Genomic DNA, 17,001 nt, shown 5'->3' on the forward strand with positions numbered 1-17,001 from the left:
CTCTCTCCCCCTCCCTCTCTCTCTCTCTCTCTCTCTCTCTCTCTCTCTCTCTCTCTGTGTGTGTGTGTACAAATTCAAATTGAAAAGTACACGGACTGCGGGATCAGAGGCTACTTGTCAATAAAAAATCTAAAAGACAAGGGTGGGAAGGTAGGATGTGCTGAGAGGAAGAGAGGAAGCAGAACGGCAAAAAAAAAAGGTTGTGTGGAAGAAACTGAGATTATTACTGTGCAGCTGCCAGGTGTGTACCATGTGTAGTGTGTACCTCTGGCGATGGTGCGGGGCAAACTTTCAGTAGACCACACTACTCGGTTGGCCAATGCTGGTTTAAATGGGCAAATAGTATGTTTATATAGGTGTTCTTTTTGTGCATTGGCAAAACCTGACTGGCAGTATCAGATGGGTCGGTATAACGAGGTTAAACTGTGCTTGGTATGTTTCTGTAGGTGTTTTAATCTCATCTATTCTTTCACCTTATGTTATCAGATTCTCAAACACTACAGCAAGCCTGGCGTGAAGCCTATGCAGGTCATGGAGGTGTTCCCAGACTTTCAGGTGAGACTAGCAGAAATAAGCTGTCTAGCTCTGCGGCTTTGCTAAGAAAAGTGTTCTCCATATTATATGCTTGTCATCCGTGATGGGTGTGGCACTCCCTGTAGATGAGTTTTAAAAATGGTCAACTTTCCTTTGCAACTGTTATCTGATTATCTTTTCAACTTGAAAAATAAGAGAAAAGCTCTTTCTTTACATTGTGTTTAGTTGCGAAAGTATAAAATTTGACAGTCTGTTGCAACATCTTAGAGCGCTGACTTTTTTCCCTCTGTGCTGAATTTATTTTGGAAAAACACCATGTTTGCACATACGCTTTTTTTTTGCCAATAACTTTTTTATTTGTCAAAATTTCTAATGAAGGTAAAAATAAAAGTTTTAGAATATTGAAAGTTCTTTATGAATATGTGAAGCAAAAATTATTTTGTGAAGTTATTGTTGTTGTAGTGGTGTTGGAAATGACTGAATAAAAACTGCCGGTTCATTAGATCTCTAGATCTAGACCAGAGTCTAGATGCTTCGTAGGCCAACGTTATATTCCACAAAGTGTTAGCTCTAGCATCAAAACCTTCGAAATCATCTTCCGATTCAAGGAAAATACACGGAACATCTTCGTCTGAATCTGATGTGACACTATTTTCATGTTTGTCACGGATCGCATTCGCGAATTTTCCAACTTCATTGTCATTCGACTTCAAAGTGAAACAAAAAACTCCTCGCGACTCGATCGAAACCCGTGACCAGAAAAATGTCTGGCAAAATCAATTCTGCGTAACCAACTAGCTAGCAGTATAAAAATTAGTACTTCGTTCTTTTCGTATATCGCGTTATACTATGCCAATGTCTATAGCGACCGGCCACTTTACGGAAGTTCGGGCCGTCGCGACCGGGTCGCGGTCAGCACTTTAAGGGTTAAAACTATTCTTTTAGAAATGGTTCATTTATAACACTTTTGTCATGCATCTCTTGCAAAGGGAATTTTTTTTTTTAAAGTCATGACTATTTCTTTGTTTTTGTATTGGCTAGTTGTGGAAGCATCCGTTCGCTCAAGTCTTGTTTGACTCTGATCCTGCACCAAAAGGTTACTCTGCTCCTGTCCAGATGGAGGAAATGTCTCAGGCCATGATCAGGTGAGTGAGGAGTGTCTCCTGCAAGTGCCAGATCTGAAACAGACATCGGCAATCTTGGTTCATCACTCATTTCTTTACTCGATGGCTCAAAATTAAAACCTACAGTATCCTGGTCTTTTCCTTTCACCCATCAATTCGAATTCCTTAAGTTGGTAATTCTTTGTCTACCTCAGCCTCGTGAGTTGTGTCCAAAATGTTAAGACTCTTTCATTTGTTTGTCTCAAAAGTCAGACATAAATTGTTACAACTAACAGTGTCATTCAACTTATTGCAATGTTTTTAAAGTTTTAGGAGGGGTTTTAAAAAAAAAATTTAAATCATTATTACAGACTGCTGATATAGTGGTAGCCATTGGAACATGTGCAGTTAAATAGATACAGAATTGCATGGAAAGTTTTTATAACCAGAAAAAGTATGCTTTTTATATATTTCTGAGAAAGCTGAGTAAACCTGAAAGGAAATATGAGCTCCAAGATTAGAACTGGTTTCATAGTTCCATTAGCTAGTTAGAAAACTAAAACAGGATAGTGTATTTCAAAAGAATCTGATTTTAAATTGTAACAGTAAATGTTTTTCAAGAGATGAATTATACTTTCCTTAGAGCATTTTAAGTGTACTTTGTTTATTATATTTTTAAAGAATTTTTTGGTGTTTTTTTTGGTACTTACATGACTAAAAGAAATACTCAAATAATCTTTTAATTTTACTTTTGAATATCGAGTTAATGCATCTTAGAGTGTTTTTGTAAGAATATGATATTTGTTTACTGTGAGTGTGATATTTGTGTACTGAGAGATCATGATATTTCATTACTGACAGAGTGTGATAATATTTCTGTCTTAAGGGTGTGTATTCCTATACTTTAAGTATCTGATATTTCTGCATTTTACAAGCAAGAGACATTTCCATACCATGAGAGTGTAATGGTGGGTGGTTGGCAGGGGCTCTGGTGTGGTTTGCTGCTTCTTTCCTATCAAACATCTATTGTCCTTATCTGTCCTTCTTTTTTGTGAATGTAACTCTCTTGTAGCACATCTATTCTTCGGCACTTATATGACCTTATTGTGTTGCAAGTGCTGTAAAACTCTTACGAAAAAAGAAGAAAAAAAGAGTGTGATTTTTCTTTGGTAAGACCATGTGGTGTTTCTGTACCATGAGTGTGATAAGCATGTGATATTTCTATACTGAGGGTGTTTGTGATAAGCATGTGATATTTCTGTACTGAGGGTGTGTGATATGTATATTCTAAGAGCATGTGATAATTCTGTAGGAAGGGTGTGTGATATGTATATTCTAACAGTGCTTCCACTCTTCCGTATTTTTACGGAAATCCGTACTTTCTGCCATTTCCATATTTGTCCCTCCATCATTATCTACTCCCTCCGTAAAAAAAACTGCGACAGTGCAGGACTGCCGAAATTCCGTACTCACCTTCGTATTGTCTTGAATAAGGTACGGATATTTAAGGTAATTCTCTCTGCAACAATTTAACGTTATAATAGAAACCTGCCAATTTGCGCATTTCCTGCAATTGGACATTATACCGCTATGCTATGTCCCAGTCCCATGCATTCATTGCGTGTTTGTCGGCAGTACACTTTTTACCTGCAGATGGATCAAAATGTGGCGAACCTTTTGTGCCAACTTCCTCCTTTCTGTCATTCACTCATTCCTTCTGTCTATCTTCGGATTGTTGCCGCGGCTGGAAAATCTGCGCGTTGATCAAGACTGATTTTGATCTTAGACAGAAAATTACTGTCGGAAAGAAACCTTTTTCGCAAATTTTATCTAGATCTAGAGAAATTATCAATGCGAAGATTCTACGGCACGTGAACGCAATATAAGGGCCGCGATGAAAGAAATATATGCTGATACGGTCGTGCCCACTACGGATGGGATCGACCAATTGCGCTGATCGCCCGACTCGGTCGAACAACCATGTTTGCTTTGAAACTGAAAACATTTTTGAGGCGATCGTCCATAGTGAGCACCACATATAAAATCAAGAATAATTCGAAGTGGTGTTCCGAGGTTGTGACAGGCGACTTTCTGACGTGAAAATTTAGAAAAAATGTGGGTATACGCTGCGCAACCGTATTTTGAAGGTACATCTATTCATTATTCCCAGGTTTGCCTGCTGTCAATGGTGCGACTACAAATTAATTGAATTATAGTAGCAATGAAAGGGGAACCTGCTTTTAAACATTTCCAGCATTGGAAAGATATGCTGGTGATGAAGTCAAACAAGATAAAATGTTGGGGAAAAAAAATATATTATGGGCTGTAGGCAATATCTTCAAACAGGCTCCCAAATGCCATTTTCTACCCTCTAAAAGCACTGGATTTCAATTTCCCTGTTCCCCCACCGGGACGCTGTCCCTGGACCCTGCTGGGGGCCTGTGCCGCCCCCTGATCCCCTGCAGAATTTTCCTTACTTTTCAGCTTCAGCTGGTGGAAGCACTGTCTAAGAGCATGTGACAATTCTGTAGGAAGGGTGTGTGATATGTATATTCTAAGAGCATGTGATATTTCTGTACGAAGGGTGTGTTATATTTATGTTCTAAGAGCTTGTGGTAGTTATGTTCTGAGAGCATGTGATATTTCTGTCTCACAGAGGAGCCGTGGATGAGAGCGGTGAGCAGTTTGTGGCTTACTTCCTCCCAACAGACGAAACTCTTGGGAAAAGAAAACGGGATGCTGAGAGTGAGAAAGAATATGAAGAGGAAGAAACGTGAGTACGAGTGCATAATTGTCATATTTTCCTCTCTCTCTTAAGGGTTATAGCAGGTGCTTAAGAAATGTCTCTTCTCCCCTCACTCAGGATCATTGTTCGTGATTTGTTGTTATTTTTTTCTTCTCTCATTCGGGTCATCGTGGTTGGCTGGTACACATCTTTTCTTCTGTTGCTTAGGGTCATTGTGCATGGTTAGTACATGTGTTTTCTTCTCCCACAAAGGGTCATTATGGGTTGCTAGTAGAGAGCGCCACTGGTTCATCCTACTTGTTTTCTTTCCTGGTTTGCTTTAGTCTCAGCACTAAATGACGGTTACTGCCCCAATATCTGCTCATTATTCTGAACTCAGGATGCAGGGTCTTTGTGACTGATCATACGATCCAGGTTGTTGTTGCTATCGATCCAGGAATGATAATACAACGTTTTCCTGTCTTCATTCTGTTGTGTGTACTTGAAATTTAATGAAAAGCTGCAGTGTTATGCACTGAATGAATGATGATATGTTGGAAAAATGTTCTGTCTGAAACCGAAGTTTTTATTTCCGGTAAATGTTTTTTGCCCACTTTGATACAATTCAGATCATGTAGGAGGCCTGCTGGCTAAGTGGTGGGTGCACTTAACCAAAAAAAAACAACCCATAAATAAAAGGATAATTGCAATATGTTAGGTGGTCACTAGAGTGTTCTTTAGCAAGTCACTTTAATCATAACCCTACAGGATGCTGCATGGTGGTAATCGTCAATTATGTGCTTGGTGTGTATCAGTTTATTGAATTATTGTTTCCTTTGTGTATATCACATTATTTGTGAGCCATTATATGAAGACTTTCTTAAAAAAGAAAAAGACTTTTTAAAAAGTTTCATTGTGGAGAGATATTCTCACTTTCTGATTGTATGTACTATGCAAACTGCAGTGACTGAAAATGTTACTCTGTTTACACATATCCATGCAGAGTGCAGATGCTGAATGATCATGCAGGTGGTTGGCAGGTGCTCTGGTGTGATTTGCTCCTTTCCTATGAAACATCTACCTTCCTTATTTCTCCTTTTTTGTGTTTATTACTCTCTTGTAATGACTCTAATCTTTGGCATTTATGACTTATATGTCTTGCATGTGCTGGAAAGCTCTTACTAAAACACAAAAATGTTAATGAGAGAAACGGGTTTTTCATTGTCTTCTCAGAAATCTTTTTTTTTTTCGATTGTGTTTATGATGTAATGATAGAAAACGTGACTCATGAAATGTGCGAGGGAGTTGATCACATATATTTATTTTTTATTGATTTTTGTGCAGGTATGAGTATTTGCTGGCAAGAGAGTACAACTGGAATGTGAAGAATAAATTGTCCAAGGGCTACGAAGAGACATACTTCTTCGTCATAAGAGAGGATGGAGTTTTCTACAATGAACTGGAGACAAGGTGAAGTTTGTGTATATGAAGAGCTGTGTTATTAGAATACAACAACATATTTACATCTAGTTTTGTTCACAGCACTTACAGAGAGAGTGTCACGAGATGACAGATGTGTCCTTTGCTCAGACAACATACCATGAGCTATTCTTGATGGAAGTGTTTAAATGTATTGTTTACGGAATTCCTGTCGGTTTCAAAAGAAGGGGAGATTCTTCTAATAAGCATGGGTTGGTTTTTCTCAGCCGTCTGGCTTAGATTCTGCCTTTTTTAAAGTCCCACTTTTTTTCCCCGTTTCCTGATTGCTAGGTTTTTATATTGAATCTACTGTATGTGATAGAATTCACATTTTGTTGATTTCTGTCTTGTATAATTTGTTTAGGGTCCGACTTAGCAAGAGGAGGAAAACGGTTGCCAATGCTCAGCTGAGATCAAGATTGATTGTTAAACACAGACCTCTGACAGACAAAGAATTGGCTGCACAGGTTTGTCTTTCATGTTCTGTATTAACTCTTTATCTCAGAGGGGGGTAAACCCACTATGTCAGGGCCCTCTTTTGGTGCTAAATCTAAAAATGACAAAAACATCATTAAATGGGACATCATATCGAAACTAGTACACCTATTTTGATAGATCTTATCTAATGAATGATCTTCCGGTAAAAGAGACCCGTTTTCGGCAATTACCGAAAAGTAATTTGATGTCGAAGTCGCCGTAAAGGAATATGCCCGCGGCTCACCGGCATGGCGGTTCCGACTGGGAGCGGCTTGCCGGAGATAAAGAGTTAATGTTTCTAAATGCACATAGCTTAACACATTACACCCTAACTCGCCCGGGATCGCCCGGGAATTCCCTTACGCGCTCCACCCTAACTCGCCCGGAACCGCCCGATTGCACCACGCTTCCTTAGAAACGAAGTCTCGAACTAACGAGACGCCGTGTGCGAGATTTTTTTTTTTATGGTTATTGCAAAATGATTCTTCTTTTGTTTGGTACCGAAACGAAATTTTTCGGACCAGTAGTTTCTTTGTTATGAGCGATTGAAGCGCGATGGCTTTTCAGACGCTCCAGGGCTGGTTGAACGAGCTTCAAAACAACAGAGCGCAGCCTGAAACATCATCTAGTGATGGATCTGAGTCGGAACAAACAAATGCTGAATCAGATATAGATGAAAACGTTATTGCAGAAGTTGATAGTGATGAATCGGACGTAGATCTAGATCCAGAGTCCGACCACGAGACTGAGAATGAGCGTACTGAATGGTCGGAAACCCTGAGAGATGTGAGGTTGGAACCTTTTCAAGAACCTGTGGGCCCCCTCCACAATCTTGATGAAAACTCGAAGCCAATTGACTTTTTTCATTTATTTGTGCCTCCAACATTTCTGGACGAGATTGTTGTACAAACAAATTTATATGCAGAACAATGCCAGAACAACAAAGGTAAACGTGACACGTACTGGAAGGCAGTGACAGTCAGCGACATCCGTAAATTCTTGTATTTGAACATCATGTTTGGGATACACCATGTGCCAGATTCTCGATTATACTGGTCAGTAGACCCAGTGTTGAGGGTTCCTGCTGTGGCTGATGTAATGAGCAGGCAGAGATTTGAGAAAATCAATCAATATTTTCACCTGAATGACAGTACAAAGATGCCAAATCGTGGTGAAGAAAATTACGATCCGCTATTCAAGCTGCGACCTCTTCTTGACACCGTACGTACTGCATGTGGCAGCTCCTACAAACCTGGCCGCAATATAAGCATTGACGAGGCCATGATCGGCTTCAATGGACGCTTACACTTCAAGCAGTATATTCGTAACAAACCGACAAAATGGGGGATAAAAGTTTGGTGTGTGGCGGAGGCGGAAACCGGTTACATGCTGAATTTCAGGTTCTACACTGGAAAAATAAATGAACCTATGACAGATGGAGTTGGACACCATGTTGTAATGAACTGTGCTGCTGACTATTTGGGCAAATACCACTGTATATATTTTGACAACTACTTTTCCTCTGTAAGACTTGCGGAGGATCTGCTGAAGAAGAAAACGTACTCTTGTGCAACTGTTCGTACAAATCGAAAAGGTTGGCCCTTCCCCACGAAGAACAAACAAAAGAAAGGCACCCTCAACATGAAGCAAAGGGGAACTATGGTGGCCACGCAATGGCATGACAAAAGGCCAGTAAATGTTCTGTCAACCTGCTGTAATCCAACAACGACCGACGTCACCCGCAGAACCAAAGAGGGTGTTGTGCCACAAACCATCCCGACACCGGTTCACGACTATAACCAGAACATGAGTGGTGTAGATTTAGCGGATCAATACCGCTCATACTACAATATTGGGCGGCCAGGGAAGAAATGGTGGAGATATGGAGTGTGGTTCCTCATTCAGACTGCTATTATCAATGCCTTTCTGCTCATGAGAAGAGCTAACCCCAACGCCCGTCGTCGTTCTCCTGGAGCTGACCACCTGCATTTCCGCATTGCGCTACTGCAGGATTTACTTCGCGAAACACCGAGTTCATCTACTACCATCAATACCAGAGAATCTCCTTCTGTGTCTGCACGAGCCAATCCAAACAATGAACAGCACAAGTTAGTGAAGATTCCAGGGAGAAAGAAGACTTGTTATGTGTGTTCCAAAGCAAAAAGGAAAACCAATAAAGGTCGTGGTGTAGAGACTGTTTATGGATGTACGTATTGTGGAATTCACCTGTGCAAAGGACGTTGCTTTACAACTTACCACAGATCTCTAGAGTTGGATGAACCTTTATAAATGGATTATACACAAAAGACAAGACAAACAGTGAGTAGTAAAATCCCCAAGCTGTGTGAACAATGAGTGAAAAACTCAACAAAAATTGACATTTTCATGTTTCATGATTTTTTAAATTACAGATCACTCATTCAAATACATATAAAGTTGTATTTTTCTGAAACTACATCCATTTCTCTTTCTTATTCTTATTTTTCCAGAATTTTTTGAATTTGTTTAATATTTTTAAAATGCTTTTGAAAAAGACATATAGTCACACATACAGGTGTAGCCTCCCCTTGCTTAGGATCTAGGAGTAGACTTCCTGCTCAGACCCTTAGGGTGTAATGTGTTAAGGGGGCCGCTGGTTGGCCCTTCTTTTGTTTCTTTCTGTAGCTTCTGTCTGTCTTCCTCTTTCCCTACACTAAATGACTGTTATTGTATCAATGTGCTTCTTTTCACTCATTCAAACTATTGGTGGCTTGCAATTGTCTTTGGATACCTTCTGCGAGAGACAATAATGAAGTTCCTGTTCCCATGCCCTTTACTACCATTTTATTTAGTAAAATGGATTTTTAAAATATAAAAGTTGGGCAAGATAAGCGGATAGCTAGAGAACGACAACAAAACGGCATTGGCCGATGTTTATAGTAACATCCATCTTGTTTAACGTCTTTGAAGGATTCCCACTTTGTCAGTCATGCCACACGATGGCAGCCTGCCGACTCGGATTAGATCTATTTTTTTTTGCAACTTGCAGAACTGTTCGGTTCAGTTGTCTATTATTGTGCAGCGCCCTTCTTCCGCTCAGATTGTTTCTGATGCTGCACACTACATAAACTGAGAAGAAGACTAAGAGTAGGCCTACGTCAATTTGGATACGAAAGCAAGTTCGAACAAGGTTCAACTACGGAGTGCAAATGATCGACTGTCTCAGTCCGAGTCGTTTCTTTTAAGGGGAGGAGCGACCCTTGATTTTGCAGATTTTGGGTCAGGCTATGCACATTTTATGTTGGCTGATTTTTTTAAATCAACCAGTTTTTTGTCTTAAAATAGCATGGATACAATTGAGAAAGACTTTATTCTACAGGTAATTTGCCTTTAAAAACATGAGGATGGATTAATATAGTGAATTTTCACAATTATTGTAGGTTTTCGCAAAATGTAATTTTTGTGCAGTTTTTTCCCTACTCCTTCCTTAGTTTTCATCCTTTAGACATTAAACTTTCAGGACACATAGATGGCAAGGCTGCCATCAATGTAACAGAAAGATATTTGCAAAAAAAGGAATACTTTTCCTTTGGCAAGCGATTACACAACCTAAATTTAGAAAAAGGTTTTTTATACTTTGGGAAAATTCTCATAATTTTTTTTCTTTTGCACTTATTGAAAAAAACTTGCTGTTACTCTGATATGGTTTGGTTCAGGTATACTCTCACCAAATTTGGTCAAATTTGGTCTGTAAATAAGAAAGCCGTAGGGATTTCAAATTCATTGTTTATTTTCAAGATGGCGGCCGTTTCCATAGCAACCGTTGTAGCTATGCCAAAATAAAATTGGGTATCAAGAGATTTTACTATGTCTAACTTATATGTGTACTTAGATTTGATCTCGGGCAACAAACATAGTAAATGGTCCCCAAGGGTAGCTCCTCCCGTTAAAGTTTTGTAAACACAAGAAACTAAACACTTACAAGAGATTAGACTCATTAGGACGCTGAGCTGCAAATGGAGTAGAACTAGATCTATAAGGGGAAGGAGTTTGGAAATTGCCAGGGTAAACAGCACTCTATGCAAAACCATCACTGTTTTTTAGAATCGGGATCAGATGACACGGTGGGCATCCCCCTTGCGAGGTCAAACGGGTTGAACAAGATGGCTGTTACTATAAATATCGGCCAATGGCGTTTAGTTGTCTTTCTCTAGCTATCCACTTGTCAAGATATTTGAATGGAAATAAGGGCAGGAAAGAGGCCAAGTGAGAAATAACAAAAATTCAATTTTATATATGCTGTGCATTCATGATATCCATGTATGGAGATATCGGATAAAAACAACACTGAGGGCAAATTTGCTTCTTCAAGTTTAATATGTCTACTACATACCGTACTTATAAATTTTACAAACTCCACCTTTAAACTTGACTTGTCTATTTCCGTAGAAAGTTACTCATTTTGTCAGCATGCCTCACATATCCTGCTTTTTTTGGTACGCTTCAGTACAACTTCTTGTTTTGAGAATACACACAGGAAGAGCTTATGTCCCTTAATTAAAGAGTAGTAATAATAATAATTATAATAAATAGCATTTGTATAGCGCAAATCCCCGTTCAACAGCAAGCTCTATACGCTTCACAATCTATACTATTACCCTAGCACACCTAGTATGACTCACAGGGACTGATCTTGTAAATGCTATGGCAAATGGAAAAGTGGGAACATACATCAATATAAAGATTGTGCCATCGCAAAGGGCTGGTACTCTGAGGGTCACTAGGTCAGGGACATAAAGGCCAGAATGTTGTTTACACCTCACTGTGGACTCTTTTCTTCTCATTGCTGTTTGCATCTTTGCCAACCATTGCAACTGCATCCCTGAATACCCCGCATGAACTTGCTTTTGTGCTGTAGTGGTTAGGCTCTTTGTCATTGCGAGTGGGGAACTTTTTTTTATTATCACCATCTGTCTGTTGGGATATAATGTACCCTACTGAGCCTAGGTTGTTCCTGACTAGTAGTGTCAAAGTGGCCAGCCTTTAATTTGATCCAAAAATCACTGTTTTGACAATGATATCACCCGCTAGTGGGTGATTCAGATATTTTGGTGGGCTGTAGGGATCATGAGACGGGACATTGTCAGAAACAACAAGATCAGAGAAATGGTTTGAACAACACCTGTCCTGCACAACATTAGAAGGCAAATAATCAGTGGTTTGGACATCTCACACGTATGGCACCTCACCAGCTTGCCAGTAAAGCCTACTACAAAAAAGTATTGGGGTACAAGGCAAGAGGAAGACCAAGAAAGACCTGGGTCCAGGGTGTGAAGGATACCCTGAGAACATACAATATCCCACCCAGCCAGGCCATCAAAATTGCTAGAGACAGGGAGCTCTTTCTTCCCTCGACGCCCTAGAGGTATAAGTGGACGGATACTGTAAAGTAAAGTAGGGATCACTCTGTTAGTGACAGATTTTCCTTTAAGACCTGCTATGATATAAAAGGACTGATAAGCACTCATGTAAATTGTGTTCAAGGGAGTGAAAAACATTTACCGTTACAATAGTAACACTCTTCTGAACTCTTGTCTTTGTTTTGTGTCCTCAGGAGGGTCGCCTGCAGATGTTGGAGCCTCCTGGTGAGGAGGAAGAGGAAGAGGAGCCAATGCCCAGTTTGACTGCTGAAGGTAAATATATGGGGTCAAGTGGTGTAATCTTTCCGAAACAGGATGTGTTCACAAAGTGTTTCCTTTCCATTTTTCATTCAATGGGTAAACAAATCTAAGCTCTCTGTGGCTTCTGGTGTCTATTGTGTAGTGGTTAGGTACTTTTCACTCATAAGACGTGATTTCGAATTCTGTGTGGAAAAGTTATTTTGTAGGCCATTTCAGTCTACCTGAACAGGTCAAAAAAAGTTTTGGGTTCTGTTTTGATGGTAGACAAGTGTGTGCCTTGTATGGATTCAGTACATGTCAGGCTGTGGAACCATGAGATCTTGTCACTTCTTTGAAATCCTGATGATATTCATATTGGTCAGGAAATTGTACCTTGTGCTGCAGGACATTCCAGTAGCACAATTCCATCATGTAGGGAGATGTGTAAACAGCTGTTTAACTCTTAGTGCACCGACTGATATTCTTTGTTAGCGTGCAGTCATTTTTGCCATCCAATTTTTCAGCAATACAAATTTCCTGTAAACCAGTTGTCTCCAACTAAGATCCCATTGCCTACGATCCTGATTCACTTAAGATCTCACTGTTTCAAGAAAACAAGAATTTTTACTACACAAAAGTCACCCCTAAGATCCTGGTCTGAAGGATTACATTCTGTTAAGATCCCGCATTTCAGATCATAATTTACTGAACAAAAACTGGTGCGGATACAGCTAATGAACCTAACACAGAGATAGCAACTAGTACGATTTTATGTATTTTAGTACGATTTTTTTCCGAAAATACGCGAATACGACTTTTCATGAAAAAATACGCATCCTGAAATGCTAAAAATACGAGATTCAGCTTGGGCGAGTTATCCTAATTATCTCAAGTCCCATCTTTTGTCAAAATAGTTTCAGTATCGCGGAATTGGAATATCTGAAAACCAAATCCGATACGGTCTGTAAGTTCAATTTTGCCGGTCGCGATTGTGATATAATTATATTCGTTCAGCTTTTCCCCGTACGAGAGCACATTTCACTCTCACGCGGACAGGCGGCAGGCGGAAGTGCATGTGACACCGAGGCTCGATCGGGAAAATCAAGATCTACTTTCGCTTTCGTTATTACCCAGAAGTTTGCCAGCGGTAGTCTGATAACGCAACATTTGTGACATGCAGTATAAACGCTGTGTCGCCGTGCAAATAAAATTTAATGAATACTCCGACTCGTCTCTGTGCTATCACTTGTGTGAAAAAAAAGGAAAAGAAAGTACAAGCATCGTCCCAGTTTTAGATTGTCTGGCTCGCCATCGTGACCGGTCATTGACCGTGCGCGCATTCGCATCATAAAAATAGGGCATCGTGTGAGCAAAGACCATCTTTGGTGGGAGTGACGGCGTGGCGAAGCATAGGACTACGGAATAGGGGTGGGGATTATTGATTTTTAAAAAAAAATACCCTTGGGGGGGGGGGGGGGGGGGTGAAGGCAACACCAGAGGACAAAAACTTGGAAGCAATTTCAGTATTTTGATTAGAGCTCTCTGCAAAGTGCGCGTTGGTGCAGGCCGTGTGCGGAATAGGGACCCGTCACAATTGCAAGTCTGTGTTATTGAAATAAAGTGTTCGCGTTTCATTGGATAAGTGATAGTAAATTATACCTACAGTGTATGTTCTAACTTTCTGTTCAACTTTCAAGACTGGCAGATTTTCAGTGTCACTGCATCTTGCCCTCCCACAGTTGTAACAACTCTCACACTGTGTGGGTCTACTTGAGCCATTCAAGTTATTGCTCTTCTCTGAGTTTGAGCAATTATTTTAGCCTGTCGGTTCATAACATAAATCTTGACACCCAGACTTGTTCTTGATAGTCGAAATTTTTGTTCTAGGCTCTTCCGAACGCTCAAAGCAGGATTAATTTTTTATATAATAACGAGACGAAAATATTATAATAGACTGAAATGCTTAAGTCAAACAAGACCCCAGTTCGACACTTAACACTAACTACTAACATGTTGTTGACTGGATACATGTATATTGTACGCATGTGTGCTCCCTTTTTCGAGCTAGTGAGCTAGTAATTTTTTTTTCAGGAAATATTGCTGGACACCCTGAACATTTTACTAGTTGGTGGGTCGGTCGTGGGGAATACACATTTTTCCCTGAAAATACACATTTTCATATTTCCCAATACTCATTTCGGTTTTCTGTGGTTGGCATCTCTGCTAACAGTGAAATGAACAAAAACTTGTGCGGATACAGCTAATCAACCTAGCAGTGAAAATTTGCAGTCATTGAACTTCCTGTTGCATCACAGATCGGCCACTCTAGTGGATGTGGTCACATGACCATTGTAAACTCTATAAAACAGAGCAATGTTTGCTCCAGATGGAATCGCATTGAAGTGTGAACTCGCCATTGTGTTTTCCCCCAAGCATCACACTCGCATCTGAGCTCTTCGCGTGAACTTGCTTTACCCGCTGGGTGGATAGGGCTTACAAGTCTGTATCAGATGAGATCACATCGAACTGTGAACTCATCCCTGACCATAGCAGCAGTTGTCTCTACTCATGAATTTGCTAGACAGACTGAATTTTTATTAGTATGGTCACAACACAATTATGCTTTTCAACAGAGGGGGGGGGGGGGATTTGGTTAGGAATGGAAGGCTATAAATCTTGGGCAAGTAAAGGGGAGAAGCAATTGGATAAATATATAGATCTTGAGACTCATGACAGGAAAATAAATGAAAATGGCATGCCTTATGTCATAAAGATTGGTCATCAAGGGTTGACCTCTCTTTGCTCATCATAAATCATAAACCCGCCCAGGGGTCACTTCATTTCATTTCAGAGTAAAAGAAAACCCTGAACATGAGTCAGCATGGATTCTTTCCTTGGTGTGTCGACTAAAATCCTGTTTACCTAAGATCCCACGTTTTCATTTCTCCCGAGCACTGGGATCTTAGGCAGAGACTAATTAGTAATGTACTGCTCCTATTAAATATGTTCTCAAAATAAACGTTATGTTGCTCCGTTCAGTAAACATAAATTTTGATATTACACTTATTGGCTGGAGTTTTCACTGATTTTCGTTATGACTGTATTGTAAACAGCTGAGCGATACTCTGCCTGTTTAACCTCTTCAATGCCACAGTTAAATAGGCCCCTGTGCCTGGGGAAATCCCATGAACCAAGGCTGCTTAGAGGTGACCCCACTCTACCTCCCATAACTCTTTTTTTATTTACGAATATTTCCTCTTGAATTTCTGCGTGTTCGTTCTACATTGAACCACACTTCTATTGATATAATTTTGTGGGGATTTCATTGAGAGATAGATTGATATTTTATCAGTAACTTCCCTTACAATTGATATCCAAACAACCTCTGTCACAGCCCGGTAAGTTCTATAGGCCATAGGCACCGCGCTACACGGTTCAGGCCCGTAAATTCTACGGGCGCGCTGTGAAGAGGTTAACTGTCTCGCTGGGCAAATGGAAGAGACAGCATGTCAACTGTTCTGGTGTACCATTTACTAAGAGTTGATGTACCTGGCACTTTCGTAGTTTCTTCACTGAAATTTTAATAAAAATATGGAATAACTAATGTTTATTTACCCAGATTATGGATGTGTCGAACGCATCTGTGGATCCCCTGTGTTTGAGATATCTGTGCCCGTCTGTACTTTTTTTCTCTCCCTCTATTATGTTTTTCTGTCGGCCTTGCCTTTCTCATGCACTCTTAATGCTATGTATTGTGTTGACATTCTTATCTTAACAGCATCAAATACTCCTTCAAAACTGAGCCATAATTGTACAAACTCTTTGTTTCAGTGACTTCGGAGACGAGGGATGAGAGCGATAAGGAGAGTGGAGAGGAGGAAGAGGGAGAGCCGAAAAGGCGGAAGATCGAGAGCGACGAAGATGAGGAAGAAGAGGACAAAGCCAGCGTTAAGTCTGCCGGAAGTGCCAGAAGTCGCAGCAAGAGTAGAAGCCGCAGCCGGAGCAGAAGTGCCAGCGGCAGCCGGAGCGGGAGTGGCAGTCCCCGGAGAAGTCGCAGCAAGAGTGGAAGCAGGAGTAGGAGCAGGAGTAAGAGCAGGAGTAAGAGTAAAAGTGTCAGCCGCAGCCGCAGCAGGAGCAGAAGCAAGAGTAAGAGCGCCAGCCGCAGTAGGAGTAGGAGTAGAAGTAAATCAGGCAGTCGGTCGCGCTCGCGATCTCGTAGTGCCAGCAAGAGCAGGAGCCGTAGCGTCAGTAGAAGTCGGAGCAGAAGCAGGAGTAAATCTGCCTCTGACAAGGAGGGAAGTGCCAGTGAAGCAGAGGAGGACAAGGGAAGGAAAGATGAGGAGGAGATTTTTGGTTCTGCCGGCAGTTCAGAGGACAGTGACTAATGTTTGTTACTGTCACTTTTTGACTAATTTCGTTTATAGGAATAAGTCAATCATGATTGTCGTTTTTTTTGGGGGTTTTTTTGGGGGGGGCAAAATGCAGGATTTCTTGAAACTCCTATAAAAAATGTACTGCCCGTTTTTCCCCATCACCAACATCATTGATTTTATTAAACATTAATAAAATGTACATATTTATATGTTCGTCTTTTGCTTGATTTTTTTGTGTAAATCATTGATCTTTTTTATTTAAAAAAATTTGAGGCCATAGTAGAAGTAGGAAATCCAAGTAAAAATCTGTGCCTTCCGTTTCTGAACCTGATAATGTATAATCTGTGGCTTCTTTCTTTGCTACATTGCTATGGACTGTAAAAATTTCTGCCTTCTTTCTAGGTATGGACTTTATTCTTTAAAGCCTGTGTTGTCTACTTCTTCCTATGAACCCGATTCCTCAAAATATCTGTGGTGCAGCTGTTAAGCTGTTGGTCATTGCACACAGAAGACACAAGTTTGATTCCCAGGTTGGGATGTTCTTTTTTTAATCAAGTAGGCCTACTGTCGAAATTACTGAGACTAGACAGCCAACCGTTGTTGAGAAAAATGGCTATCCTACACAGTGTCATTATATGGTAATGTTTTCAAAAATAATCCACGGGGGGGGG

General features: G+C 40.4%; 2 protein-coding genes across 2 annotated transcripts in view; both read left to right on the top strand.

Annotated features, from left to right (window-relative positions):
• The window catches only part of LOC101859147 (RNA polymerase II-associated factor 1 homolog), a gene marked incomplete at its 5' end in the record, with an annotated part of 23,622 nt that extends 7,083 nt beyond the window's left edge, over positions 1-16,539 (top strand). The window contains 7 exon segments of the mRNA XM_013090674.1: positions 487-555; positions 1,576-1,679; positions 4,294-4,410; positions 5,707-5,832; positions 6,206-6,308; positions 11,912-11,990; positions 15,789-16,539. Coding sequence (XP_012946128.1) covers positions 487-555; positions 1,576-1,679; positions 4,294-4,410; positions 5,707-5,832; positions 6,206-6,308; positions 11,912-11,990; positions 15,789-16,342 — 1,152 coding nt within the window.
• On the top strand, positions 6,677-8,935 carry LOC101855770 (piggyBac transposable element-derived protein 4). The gene has a single exon (XM_005091344.3). The coding sequence runs from the start codon at positions 6,874-6,876 to the stop codon at positions 8,605-8,607; it is 1,734 nt and encodes a 577-aa protein (XP_005091401.1). The 5' UTR covers positions 6,677-6,873; the 3' UTR covers positions 8,608-8,935.
• Positions 16,540-17,001: the final 462 nt, after the last annotated feature.

This window comes from Aplysia californica, unplaced genomic scaffold (genome assembly GCF_000002075.1).
Source record: "Aplysia californica isolate F4 #8 unplaced genomic scaffold, AplCal3.0 scaffold00028, whole genome shotgun sequence".
Classification (NCBI taxonomy): Eukaryota; Metazoa; Mollusca; class Gastropoda; order Aplysiida; family Aplysiidae; genus Aplysia; species Aplysia californica.